Source organism: Vombatus ursinus, unplaced genomic scaffold, assembly GCF_900497805.2.
Source record: "Vombatus ursinus unplaced genomic scaffold, bare-nosed wombat genome assembly UNPS02010788.1, whole genome shotgun sequence".
Taxonomy (NCBI): domain Eukaryota; kingdom Metazoa; phylum Chordata; class Mammalia; order Diprotodontia; family Vombatidae; genus Vombatus; species Vombatus ursinus.
The window spans coordinates 244,823-263,606 of record NW_020950566.1 but is presented as its reverse complement, the minus strand read 5'-3'; the positions used below and the strand labels follow the sequence as shown (position 1 = coordinate 263,606).

General features: G+C 37.8%; 1 protein-coding gene across 1 annotated transcript in view; it reads left to right on the top strand.

Annotated features, from left to right (window-relative positions):
* The first annotated feature begins 14,348 nt into the window (after positions 1 to 14,348).
* LOC114038079 (ankyrin repeat domain-containing protein 26-like) overlaps positions 14,349 to 18,784 on the top strand; it is a 100,883-nt gene continuing 96,447 nt past the window's right edge. Inside the window, 3 exon segments of the mRNA XM_027855184.1 lie at positions 14,349 to 14,742; positions 18,057 to 18,171; positions 18,337 to 18,510. Coding sequence (XP_027710985.1) covers positions 14,510 to 14,742; positions 18,057 to 18,171; positions 18,337 to 18,510 — 522 coding nt within the window. The 5' untranslated portion in view covers positions 14,349 to 14,509.

Here is an 18,784-nt window from a genome sequence, read left to right as displayed (position 1 = left end):
ATACATTATATACATATATAAGTATGTGCACACACACTGAGAAAGGTATAATATGTGATCTTTGACTTGATAGAATCGTGATCACAAGGAATGAAGTGATATACATATACTGCAGTTATATATAATCACATCTATAAAGCTACATAAGTACGTATAAAATTATAAAGGTTATATATCACATATATATTTATATGTGTATACATGTAAGTCATATATATAATATATATATGACTATGTCAGAACAAAAAGATGTGATTTATGATTCCATAAACATATCATGGTCACAAGGAGGGAAGTTTTATATATTTACATATATATGTGTGTGTGTGTGTATGTGTATGTATATGTATGTGTATATGTATACATATATATGACTTCTATTAATGAAATCAGAAATCATATATTATAGTTCATATATAGTTATATGTACATAACTATATAGTTATGTGTATAACTATATATCTGAAACTAAATGTCTAAAACATATGTATATAAGTATATGTTATATAATTACATATATAGTGTAGCTTATATATAACTATATTTTAGTTATATATACATAAAACTACATGTACATAAAATGAAATTGTTTTACATGTATGTGTAGTTTCATATATACTATATACACATATAGCTACATAGTTACATATAACTATTTTCATATATTTTATAGAAAGCAGTAATGCTTTACATATATTACAGTATACTTATATATTTTATAATTATATATGTACTTATATAACCATATATTTATATATGTAGTTGAATACATATATATCTATATCTATATATGCGGCAAATACATGACATGGTGGACAGAGTGTTGATCTTAGAGTCAGGAGGACCTGAGTTCAAATCCAGGCTCAGATACTTACTAGCTATATGACCCTGGGCAAATCACTTAACCCTGTTTGCCTCAGTTTCCTCACCTGTAAAATGAGCTGGAGAAGGAAATGACAAACTACTCTATTATCTTTGCCAAGAAAACCCCAAATGGGGTCATGAAGAACCAGACACAACTGAAAAATGACTGAACATATATCTATGTGTATCACTTCTCTTCTTGTGGCATGATGCTTCTATTAATGAAGTCAGAGATCATATTAACCTTTATGCTTTCTCTGACGTTGTTGACTTAAATTGAATTTAGACTCTACTACAATTCCAGGTATTTTCCACAATAATTACTAGCTAGCAATATTTCCTAATACCTTATACTTGTAAGACTTATATTTTGAACGAAAAGGCAGGACTTTGCATCTGCTGCTCTTGAATTTTATCTAACTCATCTCAGCCCAGCCTGCCAGCATCTTTTGGATTCTAATTGTCATATTTATTTAATTAATTTATTTAATTAACTTCATGCCACCTGAAAATCGGATAAGTCTGTCCTTTATATGTTTATTCTCTCAATCATGGAATGCATTCCCTTCTCACCTCCCTTTCTTTCTATCCTTTAATTCATCCAAGGCTCAACTCAAGCACTATCTTACACGAAGCTTTTCCTAATCTCTGCCCACTTGCTATTCTCCTCAAGAAGGCCAGTTTGGCTGGGCCAAAATGTGTGTGAAGAGGAATTATAGGTAATTAGTCTAGAAAGGTATTTTCTTATTTATTGAACAAGGCAATATTTATAATAAGCATTTAGCACAGTGCCTTGCAGATATAGGTGCTAAGTGCTATAAAAATATTTATTCCCTTCCCCTACATAAATACTATTATACTAATAATTACATAATAATTGCATAATTACTCCTCACTTTGGAGACTACTGCTCTATACAGACTGGATCCAAGAGCAGAATAGAAATCTTCAAGTAAGTTGCTATATTACTAAACGTAAGGTACCCTACACAGAATGGGCCTTGCACTAGCCTACTAAGTATGTGGAAAATTTTACTCAAGTAACTTAAAGACAATTTTAACTACATAAGACTGAAAATTTTTACATAAATACAACCCAATGTGGCTAAAGTTTGAAGGGAAGCAGGTAACCAGAAAAAAAAAATCTCAAAAAAAGTTTCTTTGATAAAGATTTCATTTCCAATTGACTTCTGGAAGCCCAGATGGTAGAGTAAGAAGTACATTGTTCCCACCCTCCCTTACTGACCTCTAAAAACCCAGAAAATATCATCCTAGGAAAAACCCTGGAATAGCTGAGCCAGCAGAAAGATGGGGTACAGCAATCTTATAGCCCAGGAAGCTTGGGGGACTAACAGAAAAGGTCTCTCTTGCTCTGGTGGAAGGGGAGTAGGACAGGATGGGTGCCATCCCAGCAAGCCAAAAGCAAGCCCCACCTTAGCAAACCAGGGCAAGATCCTGAACTCCAGCGTGGTACAGCAGTCAAGCACCAACACCAGGACCAGCTTCCCTCTACCCCAAGTGCCTTGCCACAGGTAGGGGAACCGGCAGACTCCAGCTTGGAAAACCACCACATGTGCCGGAAGGCAGGCATTCTCCAGCATTCTCCATCCTCCCAGTCCTTCAGCACAACTCCAGGAAGCACAAAGCCAGGAGGCATAATTCCAGGAGGGCAGGCATCCTCCAGCAGCCAAACCTTCCAGCGCTTCAAAGCAGCCAGGGTGAGCTGGTGCTCTCCACAGGCCTGACCCCCACCCCCAAGAGCTTCAGTGTTGCTGACCCCAGCTCAACATTAGGTAAATTCAAGACCCCTACAGCCTCCAGCTGCCAACACCTGAGGCCCCAGCAACACAAAGCCAGTGACCAGGTCCCTGGCCCCCAGCATGAGAAGCTAGGGTCAGTGCCTCCTGTGCTCCAGAAGGAGAGCTCCACTTAAAAAGCCAAGAAATAGGCAAACACCATGAGCAAAAAGCAGAAACAGACAATGACCCTAGATTCTTATAATGGGGACAGGGAAGATCAAAACACAAATTCAGAAGAGGACAACATTGTCAATATACCCACATCTGAAACCTCAAAGGGGAATATGAATTGTTCTCAAGCCCAAAAAGCTTTCTTGGAAGAGCTTAAGACGGATTTTAAAAATCAAATAAAAGACACAGAAGAAAATCTGGGAAAAGAAATGAGAGGTATGCATGACGGAGTCAACAGATTGGGAAAAGAGGACAAAAACTCCCTGTAGAAAATGAGTTCTTAAAAAATACAATTGTTGGAGCAGCTAGGTGGCCCTGTGGATGGAACACTGGCCCTGGAGTCAGGAGGATCTGAGTTCAAATCCAGCCTCAGACACATAACACTTACTAGCTACGTGACCCTGGGCAAGTCACTTAACCCCATTGCCTAGCCAAAAAATAAAAAAAAAAAATACAATTGGCCAAATGGGGGAAAAAAAGTACACTGAATAAAACAACTCCTTAAAAAGTAAAATGAGCCAAATGGAAAAGGACAAAATCTAATTGAAGAAAACAATTTGTTAAAAATTAGAACTGGGCAAGTGAAAGCTAATGACTCTATGAGACAACAAGAATCAGTCAAATAAAATCAAAAGAATGAAAAAACAAGAGGAAGCATAAAATACTCATTGGAAAAACAACAGACTGGAAAACAGATCTAGCAGAGATAATTTAAAAAACTATTGGTCTACCTGAAAGCCATGGTGAAAAACAGAGCCAGGATGACATTTTTCAAGAAATCATCAAAGAAAACTGCCCAGAGGTCCTTGAACCAGAGGGTAAAATAATCATTGAAAGAATCTGAAAGAGATCCCAAATTGAAAACACCAAGGAATATTGTAGCCAAATTCCAAATCAGGTCAAAGAGAAAATACTGTAAGCAGATAGAAAGAAACAATTTAAATATCAAGAAAGCACAGTCAGGATTACATGGGATATTGCAGCTTCTACATTAAAAGATCAGAGGGCCTGGAATGTGATATTCCATAAGGCAAAGGAGCTTGGACTGCAATCAAGGATCAACTACCCAGTGAAATTGAGCATAATCTTTCAGGGGAGGAGATTGACATTCAATGAAATAGGGGACTTCCAAACCTTTCTAATGAAAAGACCAGAGCTCAACAGAAAATTTTATCTTCAAATACAAGACTCAAAAGAGGCATAAAAAGGTAAATAGGAAAGAAAAAAATATATCATGTTATCCAATAAGGGCAAACTGTTTACATCCCTATAAGGAAAAATGCTACTTGTAACTCGAGAACTGTATCTTTATTGTGACATTTAAAAGAGGTATACATAGATAGATGGCATGGGTATAAGTTGACTTTGATGTGATGGTAAAAAATCTAAGTGGTGGGAAGGGATTGTATTGGAAGAAGAGGAAAGGAGGAGGCAGAAAAGGGTAAATTACATCACAAGAAGAGGCACAAAGACCTATTACAGTAGAGGGAAAGAAGGGAGGGAGATGAGCATTGTTTGAACCTTATTCTCATCAGATTGGGCTCAAAGAGGAAATAAAATAATCAGGTATAGAAATCTAACATACTCCATAGGAAGCAAGAGGGGAAAGAAAAGGGTGGGGGGGTGTGTGGAAAAGAGGGAAGGATTAGTAAGGGTAAAGGGGAAACAAAGGGAGGGGACTGATAGAAGGGAGGGCAGACAAAGGGAAGTGGTGGTCAAAAGCAAAACACTAGTCAGGTGGGAAAGGGAGAAAGGAGAGAGAAAAGCATAAACAGGGGAAATAGGATGGAGAGAAAGACACAGATAGTAATCATAACTGTGAATGTGAATGGGCTGAACTCTCCCATAAAATGGAAGCAAATAGCAGAATGGATTAAAAACCATAATCCTATAATATGCCATTTACAAGAAACACATTTAAAGGACAGGAATATACACAGGGTAAACATAAAAGGCTGGAGTAGAATATATTATGCTTCAGCTGAAGTAAAAAAAAAAAAAAGCAGGGGTAGCAATCCTGATCTCAGGCAAAGAAAAAGCAAAAAGAGATCTTATCAAAAGAGACGAAGAAGGAAACTACATAGCGCTAAAAGGTACCATAGACAATGAAGTAATATCATTACTAAACACATATGCACCAAATGGTATAGCATCCAAATTCTTAGAGAAGTTCAGAGAGTTACAGGAAGAAATAGACAGCAAAACTATACTACTGGGGGACCTCAACCTCCCCCTGTCTGAACTAGATAAATCTAACCACAAAATAAATAAGAAGGAAAGAGGTGAATAGGATTTTAGAAAAGTTAGGTATGGTAGACCTCTGGAGAAAACTGAATGGGGATAGAAAGGAATATATGTTTTTCTCAGCGGTACATGGCACATACACAAAAATTGACCATGTACTAGATCATAAAAACCACACAACTCAATGCAGAAAGGCAGAAATATTAAATGCATCCTTTTCAGATCATGATGCAATAAAATTATATGTAATAAAAGGCCATGGACAGATAGACTAAAATAATTGGAAACAAATTAATCTAATCCAAAAAAATGAATGGGTCAAACAACAAATCATAGAAACAATCAATAACTTCATCCAAGAGAATGACAATAATGAACCAACATACCAAAACTTATGGGACTCAGTGAGAACAGTTCTTAAGCGAAGTTTTATATCTCTTAATGCTTACATGAATAAAATACAGAAAGGGGAGATTAATGAATTGAGCATACAACTAAAAAAGCTAGAAAAAAAAACAAATTAAAAATCCCCAATTAAATACTAAATTAGAAATTCTGAAAATCAAAGGAGAAGTAAATAAAATTCAAAGTAAGAAAACTATTGAACTAATAAATAAAACTAAGAGCTGGTTTTATGAAAAGAAAATCAACAAACCATTGGTTAATTAAATTTAAAAAAAAAGAAAGGAGAAAATCAAATTTCCAGTATCAAAAATGAAGAGGGTGAATTCATCACCAATGAAGAGGAAATTAAAGCAATAATTAGCAACCATTTTGCCCAACTGTATGCCAATAAATTTGACAGTCTTAGTGAAATGGATGAATGTTTACAAAAATATGAATTACCCAGATTAATGGAAGAGGAAATAAAATACTTAACCCCATTTCAGAAAAAGAAATTGAACAAGCCATCAATGAACTCCCCAGGAAAAAATCTCCAGTGGCAGATGGATTTACAAGTGAATTCTACCAAACATTTAAAGAACAATTAATTCTAATATTATATAAATTATTTGGGAAAATAGGCAAAGAAGGAGTCCTACCAAATTCTTTCTATGATAGAAATACAGTGCTGATACCTAAACTGGGAAGAGTCAAAAGAGAGAAGGAAAATTATAGACCAATTTCCCTAATAAATATAGATGCAAAAATTTTAAATAAAATTTTAGCTAAGAGATTACAGAAACTAATCTGGAGGATAATACACTATGACCAAGTAGGAGTTATACTAGGAATGCAGGGCTGGTTTAATATTCTGAAAACTATCAGCATAATTAACCATATCAACAGCAAAACTAACAGAAATCATATGATTATCTCAATAGATGCAGAGAAAGCATTTGACAAAATATAACACCCATTCCTATTAAAAACACTAGAGCGCATAGGAAAAAATGGAGTCTTCCTTAAAATGATAGGTAGCATCTATCTAAAACCATCAGCAAGCATTATATATAAGGAGGATAAGCTAAAGGCATTTCCAATAAGATGGTGTGAAACAAGATGTCCACTAGCACCACTGTTATTCAATACTGTACTAGAAATGTTAGCTTTAGCAATGAGAAGAAAAAGAAATCGAAGGAATTAGAATAAGCCAAGAAGAAACAAAGCTGTCACCCTTTGCATATGATATGATGGTATACTAAGAGAATCCTAGAGAATCAAGTAAAAATTACTTGAAATAATAAATGGCTTTAGCAAAGTTGCAGGATATAAAATAAACCCATAGAAATCATCAGCATTTCTATATATTACCAACAAAGCCCAACAGCAAGAGACAGAATGAAAATTGCTTTTAAAATTACTGTAGACATTATAAAATATTTGGGAGTCTATCTGCCAAAACAAACCCAGGAACTATATTAAGACAATTACAAAATACTTTTCACAATCTAAATACTTGGGAAAATATCAGTTGCTCATGGGTAGGATGAGCTAACATAATAAAAATGACAACTCTACCTAAATTAATTTACTTCTTCAGTGCCATACCAATCAAACTACCAAAAAATATTTTATAGAGCTAGGAAAAACTATAAAAAAATTCATCTGGAAGAACAAAAGGTCCAGAATATCAAGGGAATTAATAAAAAGAAATGCAAGGGAAGGTGGCCTAACTGCACCAGATCTTAAATTGTATTATAAAGCAGTAATCATCAAAACTACTTGTTACTGGCTAAGAAACAGATTGGTGGATCAGGTTAGGCACGCAAGATACAATAGTCAATGACTATAGTAATCTACTGTTTGATAAATCCAAAGACTCCAGCTTCTGGGATAAGAACTCACTATTTAACAAAAACTGATGAGAAAACTGGAAAATTGTATGCCAGAAACTAGGCACAGACCAACATCTTACACTCTACTCCAAGATAAAGTCAAAATGGGTACATGCTTTAGATACAAAGGTTCGTACTATAAGCAAACTAGGAGAGCAAAGAATAGTTTAATGGTCAGATCTATGGAGAACACAAGAATTTCTGACCAAAGAAGAGATAGAGAACATGATGAAATGCAAAATGGATGATTTTGATTACATCAAATTGAAAAGGTTTTGCACAAAGTTAATGCAACTAAGATTAGAAGGGAGGCAGAAAGCTAGGAAAAAAATTTTACACCCAATGTCTCTGATAAAGTTTCATTTCTAAAATACATAGAGAACTGAGTCAAATTTATAAGTCATTCCCCAATTGATAAATGGTCAACGGATATGAAGAGGAAGTTTTTAGATGAAGAAATTAAAGCTATCTATAGTTATATAAAAATGCTCTAAATCGCTATGGATTAGTGAAACACAAATCAAAACAACTCAGAGGTATATCACAACTATCAGATTGGCTAACATGACAGTATACAAAAATGATAAATGTTGGAGAAGATGTGGGAAAATTGGAACAGTAATACATTGTTGATGGAGCTGTGAACTGATCCAACCATTCTTGAGAGCAGTTTGGAACTATGCCCAAAGGGCTATAAAACTGTGCATACCCTTTGAACCAGCAATATCACTTCTAGGACTGTTTTCCAAAGGGATCATAAAAATGGGAAAAAGACACACATGTACAAAAATACTTAGAGCAGCTTGTTTTGTGGTGGCCAAGAATTGGAAATTGAGGGGATGCCCATCAATTGGGGAATGTCTAAACAAATTGTGGTATATGAATATAATGGAATACTATTGTTCCATAAGAAATGATGAGCAAGAAGACTTCAGAAAATCCTGGAAAGACTTACATGAACTGATGCTGAGTGAAGTGAGTAGAACCAGGAGAACATTGTACATACTAACAGCAACACTGTATGATAACTAACTTTGATAGACTTACCTCTTCTCAGCAATGCAAGGATCTAAGGAAACTCCAAAAGATTCATGATGGAAAATGCTATCTACATCCAGAAAAAGAACTATGGAGTCTAAATGCAGATCAAAGCATACTATTTGCTCTTTTTTTTTAACCATTGTTTCTTCTTTTTCGTGGTTCCTCCCATTGGTTCTAATTCTTCTTTACAACATGGCTAATGTGAAAATATGAATAATATGAAAGTATATGTAGAGCCTATATCAGTTTGCCCACTGTCTTGGGATAGGGGAAGGGGAGGGAGGAGGAGGAAATTTGGAACTCAAAATCTCATGGAAGTGAATACTGAAAATTAAAAATAAATATTTTTTAAATAAAATAAATAAATAAAATAAAATTTTAAATAAAAAGTAAATTTTTTAATAGATAAAGCATGGGGTAGGAGTCTTACAACATCAAGACAAGGGCCTTATATTCTTAAACATCCCCAGAACTACAAACCCTACTCTATCTTGAGAGAGGGGAATGGGAACAAGAAATTTGAGTCCATGACAAATATGGAGAGTAGTACTGAGTTTAAAACTGGTTTCCCCAAACCCAAACTGGGTACTATTCTGCCTAGGATAAAATGAACTTAACTTCTTTTAGCTCCACAGAAGCCCCATCAGTCAGTTGAAATTTGGATTAGACTTCAAATTTATTTATCTAAAACTCTTTCAATTCTATGATTACTCAGTGATACTCTCTGTTACCCACTCAGGATAATATCCAGCATAATAGCTAGTGAGGCATTGCTTAGCTGAGGCCCTAAGAATCAACAACCTGGGCCAATCCCAAGCTTTCACTTGCCATTGTGGTTTGTCAAAGTTTCCACACTGGGCTTGGAAGCTTGACTTCTTAATAGAGGAACTAGGCTGCCATTATAATAGGCCCCTTCCCCAACTCCAGGGATAGTTCCATATTTGACTTTAGCTTATAGAAAAAGGGAAATAGTTAAAAAAAAAAAAAGAATCAGATATGGAACAGGCAGCTTTATTCTCAAACTAAAAAAGGAAATGCTAAGTGATAATCACACAATAATAAGACTAGAATCCAGTAATTTATCACAATCAAATACAATAGCAAGCTTATATTCAGATTTTGCAGTGCTGCTAATTACCTCAGAACATTTCACCTTCACAAGGCACAAGACAATTTAATACTAAGTGGAATTTTCTTTCTAATTTTCAGTCTCTCTGTCTCTGTCTCTCTCTGATGTCTCTCTCTCTGTCTCTGTCTCTCTCTTTTTTCTGTCTCTCCTCCCCTCCCCATGAAAACGATTCCCTTGGCCCCAGCTCATTCCTTCTGCCGTAATCCTAATCACTCTGGTATAAGCTCTTACTTCTATTACCTCTAGTTTCTTACAATATTCTCAAGGTCAGTGCTAAAGGAAAGAAATACAAAAAAGAGTCAAAGGAAATCTAGAGGCCCTAGCAGAATTCTAGCTAGTTGAGTCCATGCTAGACTCTCCATATGGGAAGCCCCCCACCAACTTTCTAAGAGTCCTCTGGAGAAAATCCCTCCAATAATTATAATGATAATAATAATGATAGCTAACATTTATATAGTACTTACTACATGTTAGGCCCTCTTCTAAGCACTTTACAAATATTATCTCATTTGATCCTTACAACAACCCTGGGAGGTGGGTACTATTATTACCCGCATTTTACAGATGAGGAAACTGAAGCAAACAGAAGTTATTGTCCAGGGTCACACAGCTAGTAAGTATCTGAAGCTGGACTTGAACTAAGGTCTTCCTGACTCCTAGTCCTGCATTCAATTCACTGTGCCCCCTAGTTACCCTGCAAATGCAAAGAGTCCTAAAATTATGCCAAATTCCCTACATCAAGTAGAATGGCTAGCTAGATTGCCCTTGGCTGAAGATACAAACACTCGAAACATGCACAAATTTTTGTCCTTTCCCTGCCATCATCCTTTTCCCACTGTCCAATTCTGGTAGAAGCCTGACTTTCAAACAGCTGAAGAAAGCTATGGAATTGGAATCTGTTAGAACATCCATTGGTTCCTCACCCTACCTCTGCTTCACAGGGAAAATTGCTATTTGCAGTAAGGTTGCTTTTAGCTGTAATCTCGGGTTTCCCAGAAGAAGGAAAGTAAAAATGCTTTTCCATGCATCAGATAATAGGACAGGTTGCTGTCTTCCCACAGAGAAAGCAGTGATGAGCATAAAGGAATTACAATGTGCATTAAAAGAATAACTTCAATAGGATTTGGAAACTCAACTTGTAGCCAGCTTGTAATTACCTGCCAGGAGGCAGAGAGCAAGTCTGCGTATATAATTCAGTTTGACAATTCTTCTTATTAGCTATTCCACATTTTTCATGAACAGGTTCAATCAAGCACTGTGTGTATGTGTATATATATTTATATATGTATATACATATATATTTATATATGTATATACATATATAGTATGTATACACACACATCTTCATATATATATGCACACATATATATACACACACACATATACATACAGATCTCCAAGGCAGATTTTTTTCCAGTGGCTCCTCTTTCTCAAATGTCAGCTCTTCCTTTTGTTCCAGCCCACTCTTGCTGCTGCTGCCACCACAACTGACCACTTCAGTAGACATTACAGCCACAGCTTTAATGGCCTACCAGGAACTCATGACCTTCTGGAACTTACAAGGTCACCTGGGCTCATCCACCTTGAGGTTGCTGCTCAGTCACCTAGTGACTTGGGAAGATATACAACTTCCACTATTCCCTTACTCTACTCTCCCACGAAACTGAAGTGATTATGATTTGGAGCAATAAAAAGAAAAGAAACATATTTTTTGGAGGGGGTGAGGTCATGGGTTTGAGCTTCTCCCCATTGTTTTTTTTTTGTTGTTTTTTTTTGTTTGGGGTTTTTTTTTGTTTTTGTTTTTGTTTTTTGGCTAGGCAATGGGGTTAAGTGACTTGCCCAGGGTCACACAGCTAGCAAGTGTTATGTGTCTGAGGTCAAATTTGAACTCAGGTCTTCCTGAATCCAGGGTGGGTGCTCTATCTACTGCGCCACCTAGCTGCCCTTTCCATTGGTTTTTAAGCAGAACTGCGGGTATACAGATAAGTCTTGATTAGTACAAATAATGAATTCCCTAAAGTTGTCCCATGAATTCACACTATTTGAACTTATAATTATGTAAAATATGGTAGTTGGTTCCAGCTCAATTCAAACATGTAGTGCAAATCCAGATAATGTGAGTAACTTATAAGATTCATTATTTGCATTAATTAGAACCTAGCTAAGTTCTGGCTTGAGAACCAATGGGAAGAGTTCATGTATGTAAACTCAATTCTATAAAGACAGAATCTATATAGACTCAAAAGCAGATTGGGAAAAGGGGAAAATTACACATATGTGTCCTATATAAAGGAAATCCAATGAGAAACTTCCTAACACATGGCTTTATTAGATTGGGCATCCAAAGAACTGGGTTCAAAACAAGCCTCTCTTATTTATTAGGTATGTCCAACGCCATGAAATGGAAACAATGTACTTCAATTGCCTATTTCACAGGATTTTTGCAAAAATGGAGATAAAATATGTAAAGCGCTAGATGAACCACAAGATACTAGGTACGTGGAAGCTATTAGTATCTCCAATAATAATCGTAATAAAATTGTCCATTTTATCTAGTTTTTATCTAGTCTATTTTCATCTATCCTCATTAAAAACTCATGAAAATATTTTTCAACTTCCACAAATTTCATACTAGGTTATACTAGGTTTCAGCCAAACATTTGTCATTAAGTTACAAGGTTTTAATTAATGATTTGCCTCTATGTTTGAATTATTAACAAACTTAATTTATTAATTTATTATTCCCTATAGATATCAGGTAGGGTTTTTATAACATACACATTGGTCCTCTCCCCAATAAGCATTACATATATATTAGCAAATAATTATACAATTATATAATAATTTTCTGCCCACAAATTATACACCGTATAATACATATATAATGATGGAGTCTGTTACTTGCTAAATAGGATTTCTAAGTAGCCAAGCCATGGCCCAAATGTAGTCAGAGTACTAGATCATGGTGCTAGATGGTTGGAAATGTTACCTATATGTACATCATATGCCATTTAGAGACATCATTGAAGTTCTGCAGGATATCAGGTATGGCAGACAGAATGGAGAGAGTCTATCCCTTGAAGAAATCTTGACAGGTCAAGGCACAAGCACAACAAACAACATATGGATTTACACACTGGGCCACAAACAGCCCAACACTGAGACCAAAGGACCCACAGGATGAGCTTACATTTTGGTTATTTGGACAGAAAAAAAAAAGCAGCAGCACCTGTTCATTGGGGTGGGTATGCATCATTTCTATATTCTCAAGTCCAGCGATTCTAGAGTTGAATGAACAGTATGAATGCTAGCAGTGGAGAGAATACATTTCACATCAGGAATGGAAACTAGCAGAGGAGAAAAAGGGGGAGAAAGCCAAGGCCAGTTAGATAATAGCCTGTTCTATTATCCTTTGCAGGATTGTCCTTATGCTTTAGGGGGTGAGCTAACTTCAATAAACACAATTTTCCTATCTCCTGCTCTACGTTATATGTACCTTAAAAACAAAGTCAACTCTTATGATCTATTCTAATAGAACGCTGCAAAAGTATGATATAAACTAACATACAGAATCAAAATATGGGTGTTGGAAGAGACCTTAAAAATCATGGAGTCCAGCCTTCCAATCAATGTAAGAATTGTTTCTGCACCACAGTCAGACAGTTTCTACTTGAAGGGAATTGTCTCAGGAGAAGTCCATTCCATTGCTATAAAGTTTATTTTTCCTTATACAAGTCAAAACCTGGCTGCTGTCATCACTAGTCTTAGCGATCTGTTCGAGAGACACCCAAGGCTTCACAACGGCCCTTCACATATTTGAAAATAGACATCATGCCTTTCCTTGGTCTCTATCTTAACCATTCTTAGTTCATCCATATCTCTTCTCAGAATTTATCAATGTCCCTCCTAATACGTAGCACTCAACTAAACACAATAACTGGACAGGGTCCCTTCAGCCGAGAGTTGAATGTGACTATTATCCTCTGTGATTTAAACCCTATTATTGTATTCTATTCTATAAGGCTATATTACTATAGCCTTAGGGTATATTTAACTCTTTTAGCAAGTAATAACTCTTTTATGATCAACTAATATTGACATATCTTTTTTCCAGTGAACTGCTGTAACCCCCTCCTTCCCACTGTCAATAACAGCGTCAATAGGGCAACTGAAATTGTGCAGATGCTGGGTTTGAACCCAGGGCTTCCTGGCTAAGGCCAGCTTCACCCTTCCTGTCTCATACAAATCATTCCCCCCCCCTCCCGAAGGCAACATAGGGGCAGGGCGAATCAGGAGAAAGAGGAACCTAGACTATATTTGTCCCAGGGGATCCAGCAGACCCCATCGCACTCATTTTCAGTTTGAGCTTCACAGAGTCGTTAAGGGCTAGAAGAGACTTGGGAGGTCATCTAGTACAACATCTTCACTTTATAGAAAAAGAAATTGAAGCTCAGGGAGCAAGGGCTTTGACCATTTTCACAAAGGAAAGTAACAGAGCAGGTTCCGAGATTCGAACCCGAGCCCTCTGAAGCCAGATCCAGCACGCTTTCCATTAGGTCACATCTCGTCCCCATCTCTGCTACTTTGTTGCGCATCTTCTTTCAGCGCGAGAATGGAAAGAAGCTCTAGCACGGGAAGCAGCCTGGAGCTCAGCCCCCCCCCGCGAGCTTGAACTTCAGAGCTCTCTCAGGGATAGCTAACGGACCCAGCACATGCGCACTCACCCGCGCGTGACTTTACGGTTGCGCCCATGCGCGTGACCCACGGAAGTGATACAGGCATGCGCAGTTCAGTCCCCCTCGCAGTGTTGCCAAGGCTACAACCATCTCTAGATTTGAATCCTTTATAACTGTTGCGCGCTCTGGAGTTTCTTAATCTCCAGGCTCAGGTCATTGCAGTTTTCTGGAGCGGAGGCGAGGGCCCGGAGAAGGCTGAGAGGATAAGGGAGAACCCCTCGTGAGTTCTCCCGACCGCCTCTGAAGGATGAAGAAGATTTTCAGCTTCGGCAGAAAGAGAGAGCTGTCTCCCTCTCGAGCCTCCTTCCCCCCGCGGAGGGACAGCGGGGTCCAAGCTTTCGGTCCTAACTCAGGATACCTCGTCAGGGCCAAGGACCTGGGGAAGATCCACAAAGCTGCCTCCATCGGGGATGTGGCGAAGGTGCAGCAGCTGCTGCTGCTGGGGAAGTCCGGCGTGAACGATCGGGATAAAGTGAACCGGTAAGAGGGAGCGGGGAGGGGGAGGAGAAGGGAAGCCCCCCCCGGAGCCTCCTGAGACTCCCCCACCCTCCCCCCTCGTGGGTCCGTGTCTTCACTGACCCTTGGAAAAGCTGCTCCCCTCAGCACCGGGGACAGGGCAGCGCCTCCCGTCAGGGTCAGGGTCAGGCTTCACCTCCTGGACATTGGACAGCAAGTCCAGAAAGCTGGCGTCCCCTCACCCTCCTGCCCATCCAATTCTAATGAACGGTAAACTCCTTCATTTTACTTTGAGCCAGGGTCCAGCCAACTTATTCTTTCTCAATGGCGATGTGGGAGCAAATACTGCTCTCTTCTAGTGAAATGTTGTTTTGAGTCATTTCCGTTGTGTCCGATTGTCCGTGACGGCATCTGGGGCATTTTCTTGGCGAAGATACTGGAATGGTTTGCCGTTTCCTTCTCCAGCTCCTTTCACAGATGAGGAAACTGAGGCAAAGAGGGTTAAGTGACTTGCCCAGAGTCACATGACTCTGAGGCCAGATGTGAACTGAGGAAGATGAGTCTTCCAGACTCCAGGCCCAGCACTCTTATCCATCGTGCCTCCTAGTTGCCCCATCTGGTGAAATATGGCCACGATAAGTGGAGTGTAAAAGCGTCAAGGCAGAAAATTAATTTCTGCTTTTATTAAGCATCTACTGTATGTGTCAGGCACCTGCGTAACCGCAACAGATACAAAGAAATGGGGGAGCGGGGATTGTCCCTGAATTCTAGGAGGTCAGTCTAATGGGGGTGGTAATCAGTAAGGGAGACTGAGGAGAGGATCAGATACTCAGATACTTAGGAGCAGAATCAGGAAAAGAGTTAAAAAAAAAGGCCCTATCTGTTCACTGAAACAAGCGTTATTTTCTAAAGCAATATAAATGCATTTAAAAGTAAACTAAATTTGGGAAAACTTCCAATAAAACTAGCATGAAAGGCACTTTTACTAAAGTAAAATATCAGAAATTTGAATATTATTTTTATATACCTGTTCCATTTTTGTATGTGGCTAAGTTTGTATGAAGTAGATCATATGAAAAAGGGAAGTTGAGGAACTGTGAAGTGAGGGTGTTTGAAGGAGTATTGGCATGTATGTTGAAGAAGTATGATGCACTGGAGAGGAGGAAAGATTATAAGATAACATGGGTAAAAACAACTATGTATAAAAAAATACATACAAGATAAATTGGGAGTAGTCCCAGAGGGAAGTCACTAGTTTTCAGGAAGATGGAGAAAGACTTCTTGTAGAAGGGGAGACTTAAAGGAAACCAGGAGGTTGAAGCAAGGAGGGACAACATTCCAGTCATGAAGACAGCCAGTGAAGACACTTAATGTCAGGAGATGGAGTGCTATGTGTGAGGAACAGTCAATAAACAGACATTTATTGTGGCTACTGTGTAACCAACGCTTTGCTAAGAGTTGGGGAATCAAAGAATGGCAAAAGACAATCGCTGCTCTCAAGGCACTTAAAGTTCTCCTCACAATCTCCATAATCAAAGGCTTCATGTCATCTCCCTCATTTTCTAATTAAACTTTTTTTCCTTTAAGCATTAGTATCCAATATTTTTAAGAGATACAAAAATATTATTCAATGTTGTTTTTCTGTTTTGTTTAATTATTAATTCAAGGTAATATTGTCTTGTCAAAAATATTTTTCAACTGTGAATAGATTACTTGGCCTGGAAAGTCAAGAAGATCTGAATTCAAATTCATCCTCATACACTTTCTAGTTGTGTGACCCAGAGCAAGTTACTTAACCGCTGTTTGTTCAGTTTCCTCAAGTATGAAATGAGACTAATAATAGCACCTACTTCCCAGTGATATTACAAGGATCAAATGAGATAATATTTGTATAGTGCTTGGCACAGTGCCTGGGACATAGTATACACTTATTAGATGCTGGTTTCCTTCCTTCTCAGGCTACATTCAAGCGCATCACCATTGCTGCTGGAAGGATGGGGAAGGAAGAAATCTCTCCCTCTCCAACCTACCTTAGGCACTCTGGACGAAAACATGAGGGAAATACAAAAGGGGAGTCCTGAAGAACAAGAAAAAAAATGAAAAATATACATGTATGAATATTTAGATCCACATGCATTACATCAGGAATACATGATTTTGTTGGTGTTGATATTCCCTCCACCAATACATATTATAACCTCTTTACAACTTGGTAGATGGTCAGCTAGGGGCAGCTAGGTGGTTCAATGGATAGAATGCGCTGCCTGGAGCTAGAAAGACTCATCTTCCTGAGTTCAAATCTGGTCTCAGAACCTTATTAGTTGTGTGACCCTGGGCAAGTCACTTAACCTTCTTTACCTCAGTTTCCTCATCAGTAAAATGAGCTGGAGAAGGAAATGGCAAACCACTCCAGTATCTTTGCCAGAAAAACCCCAAACGGGGTCATGAAGAGTTGAACACCATTGAAATGACCGAACAACAAAGATGGTATTTGAGATTTGCTGTTGATAAACTATTCATCCTCCTTTAAGCAACCTGGTGATATCTTTAGGACCTTAGGTTGGGCCATGGACAGCAGAAGTACCAAGCTCTTTCTTCAAATCTTGCCAGCATGGTAGAACTACCAAAATGTGTACCCTGCTGGGATAACCTTTAGCAGCACAGATCCACTTCAACTGTCCAATGCTACATTGCAGTAAGGCTTTAGTGGAGAATGCACACACATGTGTATATGTGCTTATACAAATACACAATATGGAAATATCTAAATGTTTTTCTGAGGCAGCTGCTTTACTAAATGTTTTATAATTACAAATACTCTTAGTGGAAAGAAGTTGTTATTAGGCTTAACAGCTAGGCAGGTTGATACACACTTGTAATCTCAGCTACCCGTAAGGCTGAGGCTGGCAGATCTCTTGAACTCATGAGTTCTGAGCTGCAGTGGACTATGCCAGTAGGGTGTCTGCACTAAGTCTGGCATCATTATGGTTATTCCCAAAGTATAAGAGGCCATCAGGTTGCCTAAGGAGAGGTGAACCAGCTGAGGTCAGAAACTGTGCAAAGCTACCATGTCAATCTGTAGTGAAATCTTAATCTACCTGCTGTTTTTTTCCCCCTCACAATTTTGTTCATCATATCCAGTAATAAGAGCAAATGCATATTTTATATTTCTTTGGGTGACAATAGTGGCCACTTATATTTATTTTGGCAGTGATTTAGAGTTCAGGCACAAGAATAACGCTACATTTTATGTTAGAAATCACATTTACTAATAACTGTGCAATTTTGATTGTTGTAGTACATTATTAGGCAATCACATATCTCTCTCATTTCCACAGGACACCTCTACACCTTGCCTGTGCTAATGGATATCCAGATGTTGTTTCTCTCTTAGTAGAGAGAAAATGCAATCTAAACCTGCTTGACAATAACAGTCTAACGCCTCTAATTAAGGTATGTACTAGTTAATCACGCTGGTCAATGAAATTCATTTTGATTTTTTTCTTTGATTAAGAAAATATGCTTTACTAACTTATTTAAATATAACTAATGATGTTTTAGTATACTAAATTTTATCTTAGAGTATTTATTATTTCTTTCTCTATATTATATTGACAGGCAGTAGAGTGTCAGCAGGAGGAGTGTGCAACTATCCTGCTTGAACATGGTGCAGACCCTAATCTTGTGGACGCCAACAGCAACACAGCACTTCACTATGCTGCCTCTGGACAGAACACAGCTATAGCAGCAAAACTGCTTAGACATAAAACAGATATTGAAGCAAAAAACAAGGTAGAAGCCTATCTCTTGTATAATAAATTATTTTATGAGCTAAAATGTATAATCAGGTAGTGTCCAATTCACATATTTTATAATTCATATGGAAGCATTTCTTTAATGAAAATAACTCAAAATAATTCTGTAGTCAAAGTTCATTGACTTTTGGAATTTTCTAATGAAAGGGGGAGGAAACAAGGGAGGAGATTTCATTCGTGTTGAAACTCTTCTACAGTTTAATCTTAGAGAAGGGATTCTTAACCTGGGATCCATTAACTTTAAGCAACAA